The sequence below is a fragment of the Numida meleagris genome, chromosome 1 (genome assembly GCF_002078875.1).
Source record: "Numida meleagris isolate 19003 breed g44 Domestic line chromosome 1, NumMel1.0, whole genome shotgun sequence".
NCBI lineage: Eukaryota > Metazoa > Chordata > Aves > Galliformes > Numididae > Numida > Numida meleagris.
In genome coordinates this window covers 61,825,040-61,848,453 of record NC_034409.1, presented here as the reverse complement: position 1 = coordinate 61,848,453, position 23,414 = coordinate 61,825,040, and the positions used below count along the sequence as shown (strand labels likewise).

Sequence of the window (23,414 nt, the reverse complement as noted above, 5' to 3'; positions counted from 1 at the left end):
ATGCGTAATTACATGTTTATATATACGGAATTAGATGTGTGTGTGAATAGGTATGTATAGGGAGCAAATACGTTTGCCAAACAAAAGATAGTCAAATTGCAGAAAATCATAGGCTGCTCCCAGATGATCTGTGAACCAAAAGAGCTGAGAGTCATCAGATGAGTGTGTTGGCTTTGCTTTATTTTCAGTTCTACATTTATGATTATTATATGAACTGCTTAAGAGTACCTCTGTGTGCTCCTGTACCTACATGGTAAAATTAGATTAAAGTATGCGTCATGGACACCACGGTGCTGAACATCAATGGTGATTCTCTCACAGTACATACCTTTTCAGCAGAAGAGATGCCTCAGCTCTTATCAGATTAGCAGTATCTGGATTCTGCTTCCAGTTTCTCTTTGAAGGTCAGGCTGAGCCCGACAGTGTGACTGAGTATAACAGTGCGAGTATGGTGGCACAAGGGTTTGCTTGTGGCAGGGTTTAACACTTTTTGTGATTCCACGTGCCGCACAATTAGCTTTTTCTCACAGGGAGAGTATGTGATGAACTGTGTGTACGTGGCAATGGGAGTGGAGAAGTAGGGAATTTAAACATCTTAGCTGCGTGTGATAAGCCTTGCTAGTGAACAGCTGGTGGAGAGACTCATCTAGCTCTGGGGGTGACAGCTTGTGTACTTGGGGGTGCAATAGGATTAGATAGAGATTTCCATTCATTTTAAAATAACCTTGCTCAGGAGAGGCAGAAATCTGGAGATGCAGCAACCCATAGCTCACTATTTGTTACAGTAAGTTTCATTGAATGTTATGCTCTAATTTAAAAAAAAAAAAAGCTTTTGGAATCAAATTTGACCTGAATATAACTCCATTGGCTTCTGCATTCTTACACTAGGGATTAATTTGGCCCTTTCTACTTTTATGTAATGAGCTGATTGCCACAGTATCTTATCCTTGTTACACAATCGCCCTTGCCTGTCTGTGTCCCTGGAGCTGCCTCTGTTTGTTTCCAGTTCCAGGGTCTCACCTTGACTGCCTGTGTATTCAGTCCTCCAGCCTCACCCTGACTGCAGGCAGATGCTTGCAAGGGCTTATGCTCGTAGTGTTTGCATGTGTACATGTATGTGCATGATCACTCCAAGTTCAAACAGTATGTATAGGGAAGCATATGCATATAGGGAAATTCAAAGGCTTTTTTGTTTAGGTGATTGTATCCCTGCAATGTTTGCTTTATCTGTGAATAGAGGAGGGGGAAAGTTAGTATCAGAGATCTCATTTAAACAAGAAGGAGCATAGGAAAATACATTCTTTATTATTCTTCTGTAACAACAAGCCAGAAATATAATATACCTTTAAAAATTTTCTGTCTCATGCCAAAGAAACCTCCATTCAGTCGTTTTAGAAAATCTTGTTGCTCTCCCTCAAACAGTAACAAAAAGAAAAAGAAATTACAAGTGCCATCTGTTCCCTGCAAGAAATATGCCTGCCTGTACCACAGGTGGGCGTGCGGGGCCAGGGGGTGGCGGGGAGCAGGGAATGTGTTTTTGGTGGGCCAGCCAGCCCCTAAGGAAAGCATGGCCCCGGCCTGTTGGTTGGACCTGCCTGCCCCAGAAGACCATTCCCTGAAGGCAGCTGCCTGCTCTTGGCATCGGTACCCCTGCCTGCAGCAGAGAATGCATTTACTGGTGTTCCCCCATGCCTGCAGGGGGCACTGGGTGCCCCCACCTCACACAGCAGAGGAACCCATTGCCTGGCCATACAGGGAGTGCTGGGGCTCATTCTGTGCCTGGCATCATGCAGGAGAGCATAATTTCTGACCCTGTCAGACATTGTGTTCCCTAGAGATGCTTGCTGACAGTGCAGTGGCTTTCCAGGTGTGCTCCGAAAGAGTAAGAGCCTGTTTGCCAGTGGTACAAGGAGATAATTTCCTGGTGAACCCCATTACTCTGCTCTGCATGAAAGAGAACAGGTCCTCGTCCTTCCAAGTACAGTATTTGCTTTCTAGTGGGGCTCCCCATAGCATCCAGCCTTCATGTTTCTCAGCAACATTCCTTTCTCCCCTTTCCTGTCTTTCTCCTTTCCTTGGTGGATTTCTAAACACAGCGGTCCCTTGTCTAGGGGTTGAGATGAATCCAGAGTTTCTGCCTTATAACTGAAAACAAAGAGGAAAGGATGGGCGAGGTCATCACCAGCCCCACAACACGAAATATAGAAAATGTTATTAGCAACAAATTAAAATTTGTCGGGACAGGAGGAGGTCACAGGGAAGGTGCAGAGAAAGGAGGATTTCCCCCTTCCCCAGCCCCTGCCTCCCTCCTACTCATTTTGCCTCTAGTCTATCCCCCTAAAAACAATTTCACTCTCTCTCTTGCTCACTCACACACACACACACATACACACATATACAGATCCCATTGGTTTTGTGCAATGTTTCACCATTATTTGATGCAAGTAAAATATAGATCTATAAATATACCGCTCTGACTCAAGTCCCATTTCAAGTATGATTGCGGAGTCCAGTATGGTAAAGGGAGAAGTTCCCCTGAGAGGGAGTTTGGGGGAAATTTGGATCCAGCAGGCAGAGTCTAGTCCCGGCTTGCTGGGAATGTGGAGCAGCACTAACACACATAAGGAGTCTGCAGTGCACCAGTTCTGCCCTTCAGAGCGGGCTATGGTTGCGGCAGATGGGATGGTTTGTGTGGCTGTACAGTGCATGGGGGAAGAGTCCTTCCTCCTCACATCTTGCCAGCCCCCCTCCTCCTCTTCCTCACAAGCAGTGTGCTGAGAGTGGGAGTGCAATGTGCGCCCACGCTGGTGGGTGGACAGTTTCTCGTAGCCTGATCTTCTGCTTCCTGGAGAACATCCTCATCTGTCCCCTGCAGCCCTGTGTCATGCTAAAACGGTCCAGAGCATCCTGTCTCTTTGCCTCTGGTGGCCCTGGATAGACCAGGAGGGATTTTGCAACTCCAGGCTTTGATTGAAGGCTTGTCATCACGTGTCCATGGGTCAGTACAACAATCTGTCTGGGACCAGGAGGGGTTGAGGGGCTGGTGTGCATCGCTCTCACAGGGATCCAGCAGCAGCGAGCAGGAGGGCTGTGAGATGTCTGAAGGCTTTGGGATCCAGCTGGAGCAGGAGGGAGAGGTGAGGTGCCCTGGCAGTGCCACCTGCAGTGCCTGCTGGCCTCTGAACACGGGTGACTCGCAAAACACCCTGCCAAGCTGGGCTCACTGCCAGCTTGTGTCCCGATGGCGAGGATCACGCCATCCACAGGCACCGTGGATGCACGACCTCCGATGTCATCTTCCTAGCCCAGGAATACCCACTGTGATGGGTTAGAGCAGGTTACCATGGCAATGTGTGCTCTCCCCTGGAGACAGCATTTTATCCACTTCCAGCGATACAAAATGAGTCCTTATATTGGGTTTCCTTCATTTTTTCCTCTCTCACTTTTCTTTTTTTTTTCCCGTCAGGTTGAAAAGAGCTGAGACTAATAAGAGGCACTGCAGTCTGAGGGCTTTAAAATCTGGTTGGGGGAAGACACCCTGCATGAGAGCAGCAGTGTGCGCAGTTGTGTATGGGCATGCTCATGCAGCTGTGGCTGGCAGAGAGCACAATGGTGAATAGTGAGATGAGCGTATGTGGGCCGTGCTGTACACCATGCCAACTCCTTTTCGGGCTCTTCCACCTGTGCCACACTGTGGTCCAGATTTCAGCCTTTACCTTAAGACCCTCCAGAGTTGTGGCCCTCCCTCCACTTGCGCAGCCACACTGCCCTACTTTGCGTTCTGTGCTCACCCTTCTGCCAGCAATGTCAGCTCTCAGGTTGTTTCTTTGTCTCCTGCCACCTCCCCTTGAGACCACACGACCCCATAGCAGCAATCACACTGCCTGGGCTGGCAAGCCATGTTCTCCTCGGTGCCTTCCTGATGGCCCACATCTGCTCTGCCTACCAGACATTTCCAAATGGAGGCTTCATATCTTTGCTTTCTCCATCTATCAGAGAATATGTAAAATGAATAACAGAACCTCCTTATTTTTCATGCTCTGCACTTGTTTCCACCGACTCATGCTGTAACCTTAATAACTCTGCCTCTCTCTGTCCTCTCCTCCCCATTTCCTCCAGCTCCCTGCTACAGCTGAGAAGTTTTTGTAAGCTCCTCAGTGGCAGAGTTCATGTATTTTATCCAAAGCATAAGGTACTACACACTGTTACAATAAGAGTAAGCTGCAGTGGCTAGATGGATTCATGGCTGCATGCACAGGGCAGATCAGTGTGTGCAAATGCGGCTCTGCATATGCAGACAGAGTGTCTGCTTGTATGGAGCTGAACAGACTATGTGTGTGCGTTCGGATCAGAGTGAGTCAGGAAGCGTGTACAGAAGGATGGCTCGCTGTCTGTGCACCTGTAATGGATGATGAGGCAACTGGCAGATTTGGTGCTGGCTGGGAGCAAGAAGAGGGGCTTTGTGCTCTCTGGCAGCGTGTTAGAGTGATGTAGGTATCTTTCCATCTTCAAAAGTGGGAAGAGAAACCTCCTCTCTGACTACTGTCACCCCCAAGGGATCCTCCATCCCTTCTGATGCTCTCTTGGGCACACTGTGGGCAGCAAGTTATGGTCACACAGCAGCAGTGACCCTTCCAGTGAGGCATGGACACTTCTGGTCCTGCTCCTCCCACAGACTTTCGTAGAGCTGCTCTCTCTGTTTCCAGACAGCTCTTGATGGGATAGAAGACAACTTAGGACTGAGGCTGAGAGGATGACACAGGTTCCCAGAGGGTGCCAACTGCCTCCACAGCAGGCACGTGAGGGAAGCTCTGTGCGTGGGCGTGAGGCACAGCAAGCACTCGAGGTCTGACTCTACTTTATTTGTCTGGGCCCAAGGGTGAAAGGGCACAAATAGGCCTGGGGCAGAGGAACAGAAATTAGAGTCAGATGCCCTGACTCCCCAGAAGCATGTTGCACTGCTTGGGCGAGTGGAGCAATAGCACAGTCTGTCTTTCTGTCTGGGAAGATGTATTTTGGGAGGACCCCATGCTTGCTTGTCTGCTCTCAGGTACCTTTGTTCATTGCTGTCCCTTCCTTCCTAGAAGAGTCTCATGCCACAGAAGAGATTTGTTTTTGCTCTTCATGTTCGCCCTCTGTGTCACCCATGAGCGGTTGCCTCTTCTTCAGCTCCCGGTGATACTTGGCCATGAGGGAGGCATAGATGCAGCCATAAGCGGCCGCCACCACCATCATGATGCAAACAATGCCGCAAACCACCCCTGCAATGATCACAGTGCCAATAGCCCGTCGCACGCTCACGGGCCGGTATCGCTGTTTCTGAGGGCATCCCACGCTGGGCTCCACTTCTGGTTCTGGGCCCAATTTAGTTTTGGAGGGAGTCGGGCTTCCTTTTGTGCAGGGTGGGCCAGTATTGTCCAGCACAGTGGAACTGTTCTCATCATCCAGCTGTGAGCAGTAGTTAAACATCTCCATGGGCACCATTCGCATATCCTTCCCTTTCAGCTCCTTGGGCAGGGTGCATGCCAGCTGGTCGATTTTCCCACCTGTCCCAACAGAGATAACAGGAGTGAACCACAGCTTCATCCTGATGCAGAGCTATGGCATAGCATTTAAGGACAATGGAGCTAGATCCTCAGATGAGATAAAGTTCCTGTGTCTCCATTCACACCTGACAAGGATTTGTCCTGCAGAAGTAAAGTGCAGCAGCATGATGGTTTTCTAGTGGAGTACTGCCTCGTTATAGCTCTGAGGCCATATGGAATCACAGAATCATTAAGGTTGGAAAAGACCACTAAGATCACCTAGTCCAACCGTCAGCCTATCCCCACCACGCCCACCAACCATGGCCCTCGGTTCTTGATCACCTCCAGGGATGGTGACTCCACCACCTCCGTGGGCAGCCTGTTCCAATCCCTCACCACGCTTTTTGAGAAGAAATTTTTCCTAATATCCAACCTGAGCCTCCCCTGGCCCAACTTAAGGGCAGTACCTCTCATCTTAAATCCCTCTTGTGTGAATGCATTACTGAGTAAACAGAATATTCAGATATCTTCTCCCTACCCCAAAATGCAGCCATAGTCTTGCACAGTATGTATCTAGAGTTCAGGGGAAAGACTGAAATCAGGATGTGCTGCAGGCTGATAACCAGGCCTTCTAAAGGATGGAGAGCAGGAGGAATGGCTGTACCTCCACGCACCAGGCAGGTGTGCAAATGATATCCTTTAAAATGATTGTTCTGCTTGATTTAGAGATGTTTTGCGTGCCTTAGGCCTTCATCAAGGGAATGGCTTGAACCATGGCAGCTTGCTAGGATGCTTCTACCTGGGTGGGATTTGACAGTAGAGCTCAATGGTTCTTGATATCTGTGTAGACATCTTTAAGACCGAGATGTGAAAGCCCTCTGAAACCATCTATTAAGTCAATCTCATGTTTTTTGCTGAGTTATGTAAGTGTCAGCAGAATCATTTTAGAAAGGGGGAAATTAAAGCAAAAAGATAGGGCCAGGCTCTATCTTCTCAAAATAACAGCAGATACACAGTACCATCTTCTAACAACTAATCCATCCCCCCCCCCCTTTACGGAAATAGTGACAGATGTTGAAACAAATGCTTGAGTGAGTTTGGGTAATTTCTTTTGGGGGGAAAAAAACAAAAACAACAACAAACAAACAAAAACATCTGTATGCTTTTTATGGACTGTGTGATATGAGAATCAAACAAGAAAACAGCAAAAAAAAGAGAAAAGTGGCACTCATATGCTTGTTTGATTCTGCTCACACAAATGCATATTTCAGACCGCAGTCTAGCCATAGGCGTAGATAATCTCTTTGCAGCATGGCTGTGATCAGCAGGGATGTGACAGCTGACTGCTGCTATCCACATGATTTGAGACCCTTTCCTGCTCATTGGCTGCAGTGACAGAAGGTCAGGCCTTCAATCGTCATTCCTGTAAGATGTGCCATTTTGCTGTGAGTCGCAGGTCCTGAAATCATCAGTCAGAATTCCTGCAGCATGATACAGACCTTTCTAGCCTTCAAGGATAAGCTGTAAATATAAACTTGTCAAAAAATACTCATTTTGAAATAATGACTTTATAGCCAGTCCAACTTAGGGACTGACTTGTTAATTTGAGCTTTTGGATTTGACAATATTTGTTGTAACGTTTTCCAAAGCAGCACTGTTCCTGTGGTTCTTTTGCTGAAAGCAGACCCAATGCTTTGCAGCCAAATCCAGCTCATAGTTCTCCCAGCCTAAGGAGAAGACCTGGACAGTTGTTTTCAGGCTTGAAAAGCATTTCTTCTCTATAGGCAGAAAGGGTTAGGGGAACTTATAATCCTAAAGTTTTGAAGTTATTTGAGGAAACTACTTTCCCCTCAAAGAAAAAAAACAAAAAGAGTCATCTTTGGGGTTAGAAACCAAATGAGGAACTAGGGAGCCTGAGGCTGCAGAGGATTCTCAAGCCTGGCAGCATTACTTTATGAAGGTGCAGCAGTGTTATGCTGTCTGTCAGCTTTATAACACTGTCCTCTTGCTCCTTGGCTAAGATCCAGAATTTAGGTCATTCTGATCTGCCAGATGTGTCTGCTTGCATTTCCTCCCTTCCCATGGCAAACTAACACCTGCCTGCTCTGCTCCCGCGCGAGCACCTACCTCGGTAGGAGAACCACTCCATCCAGTGCTTGAAATCCCGCAGGTTGCAGTCGCATTCCCAGGGGTTGTCCCCAACCTGGAGCTGCTGCAGGCTGGTTAGCGGCTCGAAGGTCACCCTGTCCAGGCTCTGCAAGCGGTTCGACCTGAGCGAGAGGGAGCGAAGAGCAGGCAGGTCGTCAAAGATGCCCGAGGGGATCTGGGCCAGGCCGTTGATGGAGAGATCCAGCTGGCGCAGCAGGGCCGTGTGCTGGAGCAGGTCCTTGTCCAGGGCCCGGATGCTGTTGTTCCTCAGCTGGAGCTCTGTGAGGTTCCCCAGGTCACTGAAGATGTTCTGTGGGAGCTGGTCCAAGAAGTTGTTGGATAGATCCAGCCTCTGCAGGGCAGAGAGATTGGAAAACACTGGTCCCGGCAAGATGCTGAGTTTGTTGTTGAGAAAGAGGAAGGTCCTGGTGTTTGTGGGGATGTCTGAGGGGATGGAAGAGAGGCCCAAGCCACTACAGTCCACTTCCAGGATACCACTGTTACACTTGCAGGAGGAAGGGCAGGCAAAGAAGGATTCTGCAGCACACAGCGACAGCCAGCAACCGAGCACTGGGAGGCGGAGAGCAGGGGAGAGGGAAGAGAAAATGCATGTGTTAGAACAGTGCTTTCCTATCCTTAGCGAGCACCACTGCACACAGCTACAGCCACAGTATGGCCCTCACAGGGGTACTCCTCACCACAATACCCCAGGCAAAAGGAACTTCCTCACAGGCAGATCCTCCTGCTGCTGGCCTGCGTCCTGCTAGCATGAGTTTCTCATGAGCCTTTTTTTAATGAGCAAGAAAATAAATATCCTTCCAGTTTCCCAGGACAGTGTGTCACAGAATCACAGGATTGTAGGGTTGGAAGGGACCTCTGGAGATCATCGAGTCCAATCCCCAACGATCCCAGACGACTTTGCTGCCAGAGAAGTCAGAAGAGAATGGAGCAGAGAGCCGTAGGAGAGGTTACCTCTAATAAAGGACAGCTATTCTGAAATGTCAGAGTTGAGAGGGGGGAGTCAGTGGCATATATTTAAGCAGCTCTATTTTTTAAAGAAATAAGCATGCTAATGAAAAGCTTTTAAGAAAAATCAAAACAAAACAACCTACATCTCAGTTTTACTCCTGCAGTTTGGGTCACGATCTTTGTGACATCAGACTCTTGTTCAAGTTAGCCTCTAAATCATTTGCTCTACTTATCTACAGCGTGTTGTGTGGGCCTTGTGGAGAAAGGCTTTTTTATGAATTAGATTAACTTACAAAGGGATGACCAAGAAAGCTATTAGCAAGTAACAATGAGCCACTAAGCCACTGGGCACTTTGTATGTGCCATTGCTCTCAAAATAGTTTCTGAGTCCCACAGCAATAGTCCCACAAGCATCTTCTCTAACCAAAATTACCGATAGCAAAAGAGAGAGGAGGAACAAATTCCAGCCTTGTAATTGAAGAAAGGGTGTTAGAAAAAAGAGCACACACTCTCTTTCTACTCAAAGGTAAGGTTGGACGTTCCACAAGACAGCAGTTTTTAGAGCTGTTCTGGGTCACTGTTCCAGTAATGGATTCAGACGCTGTGCGAAGTGTCAGGGTTGTAGTTGTCACCCCTCCCAGGGAGCCAGTGGCTTTTAAAACTCTCGTTTCTGTGACAAGGAAGCATCAGCAACAGGAAGGCAAGCTTTGTGCCTCCTGTCGTTAAAGGAGTGGGAGTTATGTTTAAGCAGACTGTGTAAAACATTTGCATCCTTCATCCCAATTCCTTTTGTGGAGTTGAGATTAATTGCTTCAGTGTGGGAAGCAAATTCAGCTCCCTCGCTTTTTTTAAGGTGATGAGTTTGAGCACTTGACTAAAACTGAAATAAGTTTGTCTCTGCATCATGCCCTATCATTTTGCTTCAGGGAAGTCACTTGGGCCCGGTAGTCTTTAGCAGTGAATGGTAGCAAAAATGGATGCATTTGCTGTCTTGTTATTCTTTCCATGGCTGAAAACTATGCCCTGCCTGCACTCCCTCTTTTTCATCCAACAGCCAGCAAGCAGGTGTTTTATTTTTTGACCCAAGGGGAACTCTGAAAAGACTGTCCTGGGAGGGAGAGCTGGTAGACACCCAGGTTGAGGAGAAGCTCCAGCTGGGACAGATCTGAGGACAGATGTGCTTCTTGTCTCTTCCCTCATGCCTCTGTTTGTGGAGTTTAGCCTGCCCCATCGCCCAATTTTTTTTATATCAACTTCGCTTCTGTCAGTGATGCTGCCTTCATACTTGAGTCCTGTCATCCTGTGTCAGTTCTTTTTCTGTTCCTGGTGATCCTTGCGAGAATTGGCATATTTTTGGACTGACACCCTAAGGAGAAATGCACAGTTTGGATGCTAAGCTATATAACTTTATTAACAACCAAGGGATAAGTATTTAGAGAGAATCTCTCTGCTCTTTTTTTTTTTTCATGCATCTTTTCACAGTTCCTTCAAGAATTTTTCTTTTTGGTCCACAGTTGAGATCTCAGGTGTACATCAGCCCAAGCCATGCCACTCTGCTCTTTTAATGATAATTATAGAACATCACAGTGAATTATAGGCAATATCTTTACCCTGAGCACGTCTGTGCTTTCTTGTCATGCAAAGGTTGGGGTCAACAGCAGATATTGACATGAAAGCAGATCATAGCCTGTGAACTGGGACAGCGCAGGGACTGCCTGGCTGGGTGATATTTAATTCCATTCAGAATATATCGCTCTCTTGTTGTAGGAAGAGAATTAAAAGAATGCGAACTAGAGTGAGGAAGGGAGAGAGCCATGAGTCACTCGAGTGACCCGGTCTTTTCCTGGATGCTTAACAAAAGTACACTATTAATAATAGATTGACAGCTGTGATGATGAGATAACACTTAGCTTCTTTGTATACTGAGAAAGGCAAGAGCAGACTGTGTAATGCTATACAGGTGGCATTCTGTTTGGGGCTTATCTCTCCAAACACCTACCCACCGCTGGCCCCCAACCGCTTGCCTGTGAGGTGCTGCCAGTGGTGGATAGGAGCACAGTCTCAGGCAGGTGGCTTTGGTTCTTGAGGAAATGCACTTATGCCGAGTTTCTGCAGCCATGTAGGATGTGCTAAAAATGTCTGTTATTATCCATATTCTGCTTTGTGCTCTTAGAATCACAGAATCATAGAATGGCTTGGGTTGGAAGGGACCTTAAAGATCATCTAGTTCCAACCTCCCTGTCATGGGCAGGGCTGCCCCCCAGCAGCTCAGGCTGCCCAGGGCCCGATCCAGCATGGCCTTGAGTGCCTCCAGGGATGGGGTGCCCACAGCTTCTCTGGGCAGCCTGTCACTGCCCTCTGCGTAAAGAATTTCCTCCTAATATCTAATCCAATTTTTCCCTCTTTAAGTTTAAAACCATTCCTACTTGTCCTATCACTATCAGGCAGTGTAAAAAGTTGGTCTTCCTCCCTTCAAGTTCTGGAAGGCCGCAATGAGGTCTCCCTGGAGCCTTCTCTTCTTCAAGCTAAAAAAGACCAACTCCCTTAACTTTTAACTTTAACTTCATAGGAGAGGTGTTCCAGCCCTCTGGTCATCTTCATGGCCCTCCTCTGGACCCATCAGCTCCATGTATTTTTTGTGCTGGAGGCTGTAGGCCTGGATACAGTACTATTGATGGGGCCTCACAGGGCAGAGCAGAGGGAGACAGGCCCATTCCTCTCCCTGCTGGGGAGAAGATACTGCTGGCCTTCTGGTCTGTGAGTGCACACTACTTCCTCACGTCCAACTTTTCATCCACCAGAACCCTCAGATGGACTCACTTTTCAAGCCTGTCCATGTCCTGTTGGATGGCATCTCTTCCTTCTGTTGTATCAAATGTACCACCCAGCCTAGTGTCATCATTTCCTTGGAAACACTGTACTAAAATCATAGAGAGGAGAAAGTCTGATTTGATTTTCAGTCCTTGCAAGAGATGCATCCACTAGGATGTGAGCAAAGACCAAGAAATTCATCTCACTGGCTACAGTGCACCTTTACAGGGAAGAGAGGGAAGCAATAGGCAGAACCTGAAACTCTCTTCCAGCCCTGCAGCAGGATGAGCAGCATGTGTTTTTGTGTTAGGTGAAGATGAAGTTACTTTGTGAGGTGTTTGGTGACTCGTGTAGGTGGCAGAAAGCTGATCCAGGAATATCAGATTAAGTCAAGATTCAGTAGTATTCATTGTAAATAATTCATACGGCATTCTAGTCTGTGAGGATGGATTACAAAAACGCCTGTTTTTTGGAGAAGGAAATAATTCCCCCCACCTTCTTACAGTGGCTGCCCCAAATTCAATCGGGAGGGCAGGCGGGAGGGAAACCACAGGCCTGGGCATGTAGCAGTGATAGGTGCTCCCTAATGTCCCCAGGAGCTTCTCTGCAACACAGGAACAGCCCCCTAAGCCCTACATCACTCTGACAGCTCTGCTCTGCACTCAGGGATGCTGCAGCGGATGCCTCTGTCCACTAGGAAGATGCAGATGCTGAACTTTTACAATTCAATTTGAAAGATATTTTCTTTATTTATTCTTTGATTTTCACTGCATGTGGCAGTGCCCAGTAGGAGAATTCTGCATTTGCATCCTGCATTCCCTTCTAAATTCTGTCATGACTTCTGCCACGGCGAGCAGGGAGCCGTGCTCGGCAGCCTACATATAAAGCCCTGCCACAGTGAGAAAGCTGCAGCCTACAGGATGCTGATCTGAGGAGCGTTCCGGTGGATCTGTGTGCAGTGGTATCTGTCTCGCTGTTTCTCACCTGTCAGCCCACTGGAATTCAGAAGCAATCATCACACACTGTCCCACTTTAAGCCCATCTTCAGCTTTAGAGTCTCGCTCTCCCTCCCAGCTAGCCTGGCCTCTAAAGGAATCAAGAATTAGTTCAAACATCTCCATTCTTAGCTGTCCCTCTCCCCTATTCTTAACCCTGCGGTGACCTATTTTCTTCCCATTCCCTTGACAAAGAGGATCATCGTACTGGGTACCTGAGTAGGCATTACTTACGGCAAGCCTCCTGCCACCTCATGAGGGATCTGCTCCTCCACCGGTGGCTGGCACTCATAGGCAGCATCTTTGTCCTCTCCAGCGTGCCTTCGCATCCACCGGCCAGCCTGGCACTCAGCCCCGGGGTGCGGAGTAACCTCCAAGCCTGCCCACCCGCTCCTGGAGGGGAGAGCAGAGGAGAGTGGGTAGGATTCAGTTCCCGGCCACAGGACGTAGGGCTGGGCTCACTGCTCTCCTTTCCCCTCCCCAGCTAGAATTTTGCCTTTCGGGCACCAGCTCCATTTCAGAGGAGAGATGGAGGATGTTGCAGGAGGCGCAGCATGATGAGGGTGTGACAAGAATTCACCTTTACCCTCTCAGTACAGAAATAAGGCCTGATTCTCATAGGTACCAAAGAGACAAGCCTGTGCTCGAGCAGCCTGCTGCGGCAGCTCTGTGAGCCTGACATTCAAGGTCAACCTGATGCATGGCTGAGGTGACTCTGCCAGGACAGCTCCCCACCACTCGCCGCCGCGCCGGCTGCAGCCACCTGTGCATCCCCAGCGCAGGCTCGGGCTCATGGAGCCGCCGAGCGGCAGCCAAGCAGCTTCTCCCCCCCGTCTTCCCCACTAGCGCGTCCTTTCTGTTTCAAGGTAAAATGGATGTGGTGCCTAGAGCAGGGCTGGGCAGCGTGGGGATCTCACTGCAGCAACTGCGGGAGCTGAGGAGCCTCCGAGGGGAAGGGAGGGCCTGGGGCGGGGGAGACTGAGTGGGAGTGTTGAAAAGAGAGGAATTACGGCTTAATTAGAAGAAGGAAAAATGCTCAGCCTAATTAGAAACCCAAAGACCATAAACTCTCCCCTGACAATAAGTGACTGACAACAGGTCCCCCCTTCCCTCCCGGTTCCCTCTCAGATAGCGGCGGGCAGGAACAAGGGGAACATTGCAGACCCCCCCAACCCTGGGTGCTCTCTGACATGCCCCTGCAGTCGCAACAGCACTCAAATGGACGCGTTTCTACCAGGGCACAGAGCAAACCACCCCTGTGCCCCTGAGAGGCTCTGACAGCCTCCATAGCCATATTTCATCTGGGCGCTGTGCTCCCTCTGGGACAGTCTCCCCATGCACGTGCCCTCCCTCAGGCTCCTGTGACAAATTTATTCTGGACAGGAGTGTAAACCACCGGGAAACATTTAAATCAGCATCTTGGTGAGAAAGACAAGCAGGCTCAGTGCCTGGACTCATGCATGTTGCAAGGCTGTTCCGCTCGTTTACCAAATGCACCAGCTAGATGCAGACCTCTCGCAGCACCAAAACCAACCCACTTCAGCCCACCGCAGCTCCCCCCCCACCCCATGGAGCCAAGGTCGCCTTCCTTCAATCCCTACTGGAGAAGAAGCCTCAACAAGGAGACTTCCAGCCTCCCCCGTGCCGATGGCTGTGTCCTGAATGCCACCCCGAAGCCTCCCATCTCCGAGAGCAGTGAGGAGGATGAAAAGCCGCCAGCACTTACCTGGAGGGGCTCTGCCCACAGCCACTTCCACCTGGCTCCCTGGGCACCACACGGATGCTGCCGCTTCCTTCCCTCTCCCTCTGTGACTTTCACTCCCAGCAGCAGGCTTTCCGTGTGCTCTATTTAACTCCCTACAGCACAGGAATAAACGGCAGAGTTAAGCTGACAGCCACAGAGCCTTATCTGGCTGCCGGATAGTGGGAGCCGCTCACTTCCAAATCCTGTTGCCGACTGATCGCGTCCTTGCTTTCAGCATTGTTCAGGGGCTGCCTGCCACGCTCTGTCTTTCCCTCTTCTCCACCTTCACTCCATCTAACTTTGTCTGGGTTATAGATAGCTCTGTTCCTTGCGCTCTTGCCTTTTGGCTCTGTTTTGTAACACCCCATCTGTATCAGCTGGCTTAGCTCCAAGCAGGGGGGCTAAGCTTTGGGAAAAAAAAACCCTACAAAACCAGCTTGCTTGGGTGCTTCGTGACACCACGATCCCCTTCAGCCCAGGCACCCTCTCCATCCCAGGGCTGGGGTTTTCCCCCGCCTGCTGCTCCATTCCACCACGCCGACCCCAGGCGATACCGGGGGGCTGATAGCAGCACTGCGTACCCGAGATTGGCAACGGAGTCGGGGTTTGTACCCCTGGTCCCTTCTGCTCTGGATGGCAATGTCCAGCTCCCACACCCATCCCTGGTACCTCACAGGCGCCTCTTCCTATGAGACAGTGCCAGGGCTCGAGCACCGAGTGCAGGGTGGGAGGAGCAGCAGTGTATAAATAAGCCCTCTCCCTATGTTTAGAATTTATTGCAGTGCATAGTGATTAACACCTGTTCAGGCTTTAATGCTGTCTCCTGTGCTGCAACATGCACAAAGATGGAGGTACCTCGATAAACCCGTGATTATTTTCAAAGCATGTCACATAAACACTGTACTCCCTGCCCAGCAGATAACATCCACGCCCTTGTGCATTCATATACGTTTCTAAGATTTAAAAGCAAATACCATCATATGCATATGCAGATATAGTTGCTAATCTAGCTTACATTTACAAATGTGTCCATATCGTTGGGCTTGCACGTGTACTTAGGACTCGTCTGTGACCCATATTCATGTCATCCATGTCTTGCACGAAACTGCCTACTTCTCCCAGCATAGCATATGCTCAGGGGGCAGAGCATGAGATTTGGAATAGGTAGGGGTTCCTGAATGCTGAACTGAGAGGGCCAATGAGCTTCTGCATTTCTCCTTTGAAGTCACGTGCCTATGGTAAATGCAGCACTGGGAACTTCGTGGTCCTGGGACAGTCTGGGACCTGCCCAACACCTCAGGGCTCCCCAGGGCATCACCAGAGCTGTCTGGTTGCTCTCAGCCTTACAGCCAGGGACTTATCCAGCAATGAGGACTCTGCGAGACCCAGGAGAGCCCCAGCCCGCAAGGAGAGGCACAGTGCCATCTGTTCTGAACTGAGGCGGGACTGGCTGTTTGGGAGCTTAGTGATGCTCTGTATGGCTGTGGCTCCAAATGATCTGAAGACACCCAAAGGCTCTACAAACGCAATGTTAATCTTTCTTCCAGGATTACTGGATGAGTCCTTCACCCTGGAACAACCTGTCAGCCAGTTCCCCTCTGCTCCATGGGACACAGTGTCCAGAGCTTCCTTCCACATGCTTGGAGCTGAATCTCTCCTCCAGATTCTGGAGGAATGAACAGCGGAGCCTGCAGGGCTGATGACCTTTGCTTCTTGCCATTTGGTATAGGAGAGTAAAGCGCAACTTTTTTTAGTTTCAGCTCAAAGCAGCAGAATGAAATCATCCATTTCTTGCCGTGGGCTCCAGAGGCCAAAAATACACTGAGCTGAAGTGCCACTTGGACATTTGGCCTGCTGTCAGACTTCCCAGAGGACTCTAACGAGGATTCCCCTAATTAGCTTAACCAGGGAACTTTACTGCTGGGGGGATGCTGGGGACATTTGTAATGACTCTTCAGTGCTTGCCAGGGCATAAAAGGTACAGCAGGAACTGTCACTGTCTGGTGCTTCCTTCTCTCTGCCCTGACACCAGTCATGTTTACAGTATCACTCCAAAGCCTTGGCTTTGCTAAGCAGGGTCCTAAGGAGCATGCTGTCATAGCAGCGAGAGCTTCTGTTTGCTGCATCCACATCCTGCTTTAGTAACACTTCCCAGTGCGGCTTCATGAATGACTTTTAGCATGATAGTAGGTATTGTTGCTGTTATTTTGTACTTAATGAACCCCAGAAACAAAGTTGTGGTTAGAGCCAGTAGGTAGGTGGACAAAATTATCCCATTTTCCTGCAGGGACACGGCGGCTATAGAGACAGGTGGTTGTCCCAGCATGTCACTGGGATGAGCCGTGGTCACAGGCAAGGCCACAGCTTCTGTCTCTGATTCTCCCTCCCCGTCCTTTGTACTAACCCTTGGACCATGGCTCAGGGATCAGACTCCTCTAGCAGACTGGCTTACTGGCACTGGCGGGGCATGTGGGTGACCTATATTATAAGAGGGTAGGTAACAGAGGCTACGACAGATGCCAGTGATAAATTACCAGAGAGTGCAAGCAGACGTTCATCCCTCCCCCACACTCTCCCCAATGAGTGATGGCAAAGTCCCTTCCCAGTGCTGAATTGCTTTAGCCTTTATCAGAAAAGCAGCAGGGCAAGGGAGGGCATGGGGGACACTTAGAGAAGATTATCTCCCCCCTCCCCTTTTCCTGTTGCTTTTAGGTTTTGTGTTTTATTACCATTGCCCATAATGAAGGGGGAAAGTGGTACCCTAGAGCCCAATGATTAAAGCCTGCTGTCCTGTGTCTCTTCCTCCATCAATACTTGGAGGATGAGAGTCTGTACACAGAAGGAAGGGAGACATGTCAGCCACGTCATCTGATTGCAGCAACTGAAAGTTCGTTAAGCAACCTGGCTGGTGAGTCCTAGTGAGGAGCTGTACTCTTCTGCAGTACCATGAGTTTAGGACGCACTGTATATGATGCCCATTCTTGGTCCCTCAACAGACCTGGGTCAGTTCAGCAATGAGTTCACACTGAAGCGCATTGTCTCAGCAGCAGCTCTTCATTTGTTGCTTATTTGGATTGCAAAAGCACCCAGACTTGGCAGCCAAGCTCAGCACCACTATAGAAACATACAGTGTGTCACTGCCCCAGTGCGCCTATAAGCTAAATAGCTGGGGGCTTCATTTCCAGCACTTGCTGATTTATTAACACAAGTGTTCAGGATTCATTAGTGTTGTGTTGTCACAATCGATGGAAAGCACATTTTAAATTCACACTAGAAACCCAGCTGCACAAGAAACGGTGCCATCTGACTTGCAAGCAATCGATCACAGCGAAGCAAAACACCTCATACAGAAAGCTGTAAAGTAAGTAAAAAGCATGCAAAACCCAGTCAGTGTTGTAAGGGAATCTGCCACATTCCTGACTTGGTGTGAAAAAACCTCACCCTATTCACTGGGATGTGATGAGGTCAGAGATCTTCTGATCTTTGAGATGACAATGTGTAGGCACCTCTGAAATGCAAATGTGATGGGTGTTTAACAAACATTTCCTCCCCAGAGGCTGCCAAGGAAGGTCAGCTTTATTCTCATTTTATGGAGGGGTAAACTATCTTAGAGGTTACAATAGCTGCTGAGTTTGGCTGCCTGGAGTTTCAGTTGCCCAGCTCTTGGTACTTCATCATGGGCCCACATCAGTTCCCAGCTCAGGATTTTCAAAGTTGCCAAGTGCAGTGGTCGCACAGAATTGCATGGGCTTGTGAATGCCCTTCTGCACTGCAGAAATGTGTGGGGTTTATCGAATTTTCACAGAATAGAGGAGTTTTGATGGGGCTTTCCCAAAGTTGTCCGACATGCCCGCACCAAAATCGGGAGAGGAGCAAGGTGTCTTGATTCCTCCTCCCATACCTTAACCAGGAGATGTTATTTGCATCCAAAGTCTTCCTGATCAGTGTGCAACAAGGAGATTGGGAAGGGTCAGAGGGGCTGGACCCAGGGCACCGAGCCTCAATGAAACCTCTGAGAAAGCACAGAGCATCCCGAGGGGAGCCAGGGAGCAGCACCAGTGGGGAAGACCCAGATTGCGGTGAAGAAGTGGGATTCCTTGGGAGGCTGTGGAAGCAGGTGGGGAGACCGGGATATCCAACACAAGAGTGACAGGAAAGTCCCAGCACAGCGAGAGTGTGGCATATGGAGGAGGCCCGGAGCAGCAGCAGGAGGAGAGCTGAGGGGGCAGCTGGCAGGAAGAAATCCAGCCATGTGTGTGCCAGCGTCTTCTCTGAGCGCGACAGACCACGTGCATGCTTCCTTCAGCAGAGCGCGGGGGACGAGCAGGGAAGCGGGTGAGGAGTGGGAGAGGGGCTCAGGAGAGAGACACGTGAGCTGGCTACCCGGTTTCCTCCTACTTTTTTTTTTTTTTTTTTTGCTTCAAAGTGATGTTTTTTTGTTCTTCTCACACTGTTGGCAAAAATTGATAACCAAGTGAGATGTGGAGGGGGGGTTCTGCCTGAAGACTGAGATAACATTTTCTGATCCAGCTGGGAACAGTTGGCTGTGGGTGGTGGCTTGTCACCAGCTCTGCCAGTTCTAATCCAGATCCCAGTTTTTCTCTCAGCTGTGAAGAGCATTCTCTACAACTTTAATTTCCTGCAGGGGTTAATCCCGTGGTCAGTAGTAGCTCAGACCCTTAATCCTCCCACTCAGCCCTTGGCAGAAGGACTGCACCCTCTCCCAACTCAGCAGATGGGAGAGAAGCCCAGTTTGGTTCACGGCTCCGTTTCTGTGCCTCACAGGTGTCCTTCAGCTTGCTGGCATTTAGAGCACTGCTCTCCCTTCCTGCCAAGCCTTGAAGATGGGTGGTGGGTGGGTGGCTTACCCCACGGAGAGGCTCCAGGAGAGAAGGCGGCTCGGTGGGAGAATCCCAGCGCTGTGCTGCTCATCTCCCTCCCCACCCCACACACAGATACCTTCCACGTTTCTCACTTGGATGGTACTCTGAAATTGAAATTAATCCTTTCTTGGTTTTATTCATCTTGTGTTCAAGAAAAAGAGTATGGGCCCATGCTTGTGAAGGACTCTCAGGGGGCTCAGAAATCTCAATATGACCCAGTCCTTCCCTTAGGTTTCTCATCAGGGGCAAAGGATGCAGTCAGTCTGGACTGGGGAAGGTGCCAGCCTGTCTGAGATGAAAGATGTATTTACATGCTCAGAGCAGCATGGCAGCCAGATAGGAAAATGCAAGTTTCATTATCAACCATTCACAGTTCTGTCTCTGGGGAGTTGCACTTCTGTCAAATCATACAGCTGGATGGCCAAGTCAAAGGGCCTCCAGACCTGTTACACCTTATCTGGACCAAGGTGCTTCAGTCGTAAGCATTCCTCCTTCTGCTTCTCAGTTCGTACACTCAGATGAGGTTCTGCAAGCCTGGGTGATGCCATACATACAGAGCATCCCACACTTCCTTATCTGCAACCACTCTTATCTGCAGTAGCCCAGGAGCTGCCTTTGCCTTTCTTCATAGTCTGCATTCTGAAATTGGTCAGCCCCCAAGTTCGCTAGCCTTCCTAGTGCTTGGCTCGCTACTTTTGCTTCTGGGAGCTGAGATATCGCATGGTGGAGAAGCCAGAGTGATGGAGGATCACTGCCGCCCAAGCTGCTGAGTTGCGGTCCCTCAGAGTCAGTCCATCAGCTGCAAGGACAGCAGCTTCCTGCTCAGCGGTTGGAGCAGGAGGAGGGAGAGGGGCCAGCAAACACAGTGGGGTGAGGGAAGGAGTTCACTACTGTCTGACTTCACAAGCCCGTGCCCCTGGCATATTCCTAGGGCCAGGGATCATCCATGCATGATGATCAGTGGTGGGGCAGAGTACAAGATGCAGGCAGTAAAAATCCTCTCTGCTCTTACTGTAAGGGGATCAGCGACCCAGCACACACACAGCTCCTGGCAAGCCTCCCAAGGAACGGCTGACTCTCATTGTTCACACATGATGCATTTATACTGAACTCTGAAGGAGACCTTTTGCTGATTTCTTTTTCTGCCTTAGTGAGTTGCATGGATCTGTTTCACTTGGTTGCCACCGTGGCCCTAGTACTGTGGTGCTGCCTGTTAGAGTGGCCTGGAACTCTTCTTCCCCATCATCCCCCATCACCCTCCTGGAGCATCCAGGAGGGACGTCCCTGCAAAGTCATCATGAACTGCACAGGGTCCGAGGAGGCTTGAGGATCACTGGGACACGATTCCGCTCTTTACAAGGTGGCAACATTGCCCACAGCTCAACAAGACAAGGTGACAGCTATGACAACCCAGAGCTTCACCTCCTCGTATGCATGTGGGCCTGCACACACAGCACAACCCTGTGCTGCAGGGCTTGCTGGGGCTGGAGAATGTCTCAGGACCTGAGGTGACTTTAGTTTTCTGGAGGATCTGCAGCTACAGAACAGATATGGGCATGGCAATATTCACATCCCATCCAAATCACTGGATGCAGAGCAGGGCCCACCTCAGACCATCTGTTCTCACATGGGCACCTCACAGCAAAACCTCAGCTTTGCAGAGTGGCCAAAGGGACCTTTCCAACCTCCTCACAGCAAGGAGGGGCACGGCAAAGGGGCCTGCCCTCAGGCTGAAGCCTTTGCCTGGAGTACAGGCTTGGATGGCCCCAGTGTGAATTTAGGTCTCAGGCTGTCCTGTGATGGCTGTGAGGCATTGCTCTCTACAACTCCCTAAAAGAAAGTTATGGCAAGGTGGGGGTCAGCCTCTTCTCCCAGGTAACAGCAATAGGATGAGAGGGAATGGCCTGAAGTTATGCCAGGGGAAGTTCAGGTTGGATATTAGGAAACAGACTCTCTTTCTGAAAGAGTGATGATGCATTGGAACAGGCTGCCCAGGGAGGTGGTGGAGTCACCATTGCTGGAGGTGTTCGAGAACCGTGTGGATGTGGCACTGAGGGACGTGGTCAGTGGGCATGGTGGGGATGGGCTGGTGATTGGACTGGATGATCTTAGAGGTCTTTTCCAACCTTGATGATTCTGTGATTCTATGATTCAGTGTATGAATAATGAAAAGTGTCTTGTTTTCCTATTCATAAAAAAGTCAAGAAACTTTTACTTGCATTAAAAAAAATAAGGCCGTATGAGGGAATATGCCACATGGTTTGCAAAGCCAGTACCTACATGTGAGTTAATTATCCTCACAGCCTTAATTCAGCCACTCATATATATGCATCACAACATTGCCTTTGCCCACCCCAGCAGGTACTCTTTCTTTTTTTCAGAGGGCCCCGTGCCAAACTCAGTGCAAACAACAAATGATACTCGGGCTAACAATGAAGATGTTGTAATAAATAAAGCTATTTTTATACGGACAGCTTAAGATACTAAACTGCAGTTTTGGCAACTGGCCACAGCCTGTACATTCCTAATTTTGTGGGTACCCCACACGAGACCCTAGGGGCCATTTTGCAGATTTGCTGAGTACTCACAGCTGTTTTCCAAAATGCTGGCAGCGTAGCCAGCAAACTGGTGCGGTCTGAAGGAATTAGTGGCACTGGGAGCCAAGAGGCCCCGAGCTCCAGTCCTGCACCTGCTGCTCCTTCCCTGCCTAGCTAAGGGGAAATGTCCCTCTCCCTTTTGACAGCAAGCAAATAACCACTCTCTCGTGCCTCATCAACAGCTTAAATTCTCTATCGTCAGTGAGGCAGCTACAGCAGAGTAAGTCTTCAGAACACCACACGACAATGCATGATGATGTATCGCCTGAAGGGCTGGGATGACGGGCAGTAAACAAACAAAAGAGGAACATGCTTAGCAGTACCAAAAAAATAACAGCCCCTGCTTCCCTCCTCAAGCACCATGGGTCCAGCTTTTGAGCGAGGCAGCCTTCTGAACATGCAGGGAGGTACCAGGGGCTGCAGCCCAGCATAGACAACGTGCTGCTCCCAATCCTGACATCTCCTAGCTTTCAAGTGTTTGTTTTAGCAATGTGCATAAAACCGTATTTCATGTAAACCCACAGCTTGCAGGTGAAGCAGCCTTGCCTTTGGTCTAGCCAGCATGCATTTGAACTGGTATATAGAAATACATCTTGGTTTTAGCATCCCCTAAGACACACAAAGCATTCTTGCTAGCCAGCACTTCAGTACAGCCACAGCAGTAATCAGGTTTGTGTTGGGAAGTGTTTCTTGCAGCAAGGACAGGAGCAGTCCAGGATGCTAACCTCAGTTCCTTCCCACTGACAGCCAGAGCACGTGTCATGGTGTGGCACTTTGGAGCTTTATCCAGCTGCCAGAAGCATCCCAGTATGGTCATCTGAATTACTGCTTGAGCCACCCAGGGCTGGGACAGATGTCAAGCACTGTGAGCAGCTGCTTGTAACCAAACATGGCAAGTGAGGAAAACTCAATCAGCAACAGGCGGGTGCAGATCAGTCACTGCAGACCTGCCCAGAAACACGCTGCCACAGCCCTGTGCCTGTCCCTGTCCCTGTGCTGCCCCACTCTCAGCTCCAGGTCCCCTCATGGCCTTTTGATGCTGCTGCCCTCCCTACTGTGCTGGATTCACATTTCTGCCTTCTGGAGAGCTTGGAAAATCCTTTGCATTGGGGCTGGAAGAGCCAGAAGAGGGGCAGGTAGCTGGAGATACCCGTGCTGAGTGCACCTTGCTAGCATGTGGCATTCACTTTGCTGGAGGCAAGGGTAAAGCCATAATCCAGTACAAAAATTACATAAGAGGACTTCCCCTCTTCTCCTTGCAAACTGCCCCTCTGCTGAGGATTTACCATAATTCCTCTGAGTGGACAAGATATGCCAGCAGAGCCTGCGCTGATGTCTGATGGGGAGACAACTCCCTCAAGCCTTTTGCTCATGTGGAATAATTCCCTCGCAAATGTTGTTTGCCCACAGCGGTTAGAGAGAGATCCTCCCCCTGAAATGGGCCCAAGTGACAAAGCTCAGAAGAAAAATGGTCTGTGATCCCAGAACGGCACCCCGCCTCCTCCCTGCCAGAACATCCCCTGCTCTGTGACAGGTCCCTCTAAGCGTCCCGGGGCTATCTTCCAGGGTTCCCTTCCCTGCATGGTGCCCCACTCCTGCCACAACAGCTCTTTCTTCCTCCCGCCATCCTCCAGCAGATCTACATCTCAAATCCTACTTGCCTGCGCCTGGGATGTGCTGGGGCCGGCACATTTGGTCCCCCCCGATGATGCAAACTGTGGTCCTGAGGCATAGTTCCTTGG

At 49.7% G+C, this 23,414-nt stretch overlaps 2 protein-coding genes across 2 annotated transcripts in view; one reads left to right on the top strand and one right to left on the bottom strand.

Annotated features, from left to right (window-relative positions):
- The window catches only part of CACNA2D4 (calcium voltage-gated channel auxiliary subunit alpha2delta 4), a 111,349-nt gene that overhangs the window by 62,697 nt on the left and 25,238 nt on the right, over positions 1-23,414 (top strand). The window lies entirely within an intron of this gene.
- On the bottom strand, positions 4,842-13,215 carry LRTM2 (leucine rich repeats and transmembrane domains 2). Its single transcript, XM_021389851.1, has 3 exons — positions 12,683-13,215; positions 7,653-8,243; positions 4,842-5,546 (listed from the first exon to the last, which is right to left on the bottom strand). The coding sequence occupies exons 1-3, from the start codon at positions 12,747-12,749 to the stop codon at positions 5,092-5,094; spliced, it is 1,113 nt and encodes a 370-aa protein (XP_021245526.1). The 5' UTR covers positions 12,750-13,215; the 3' UTR covers positions 4,842-5,091.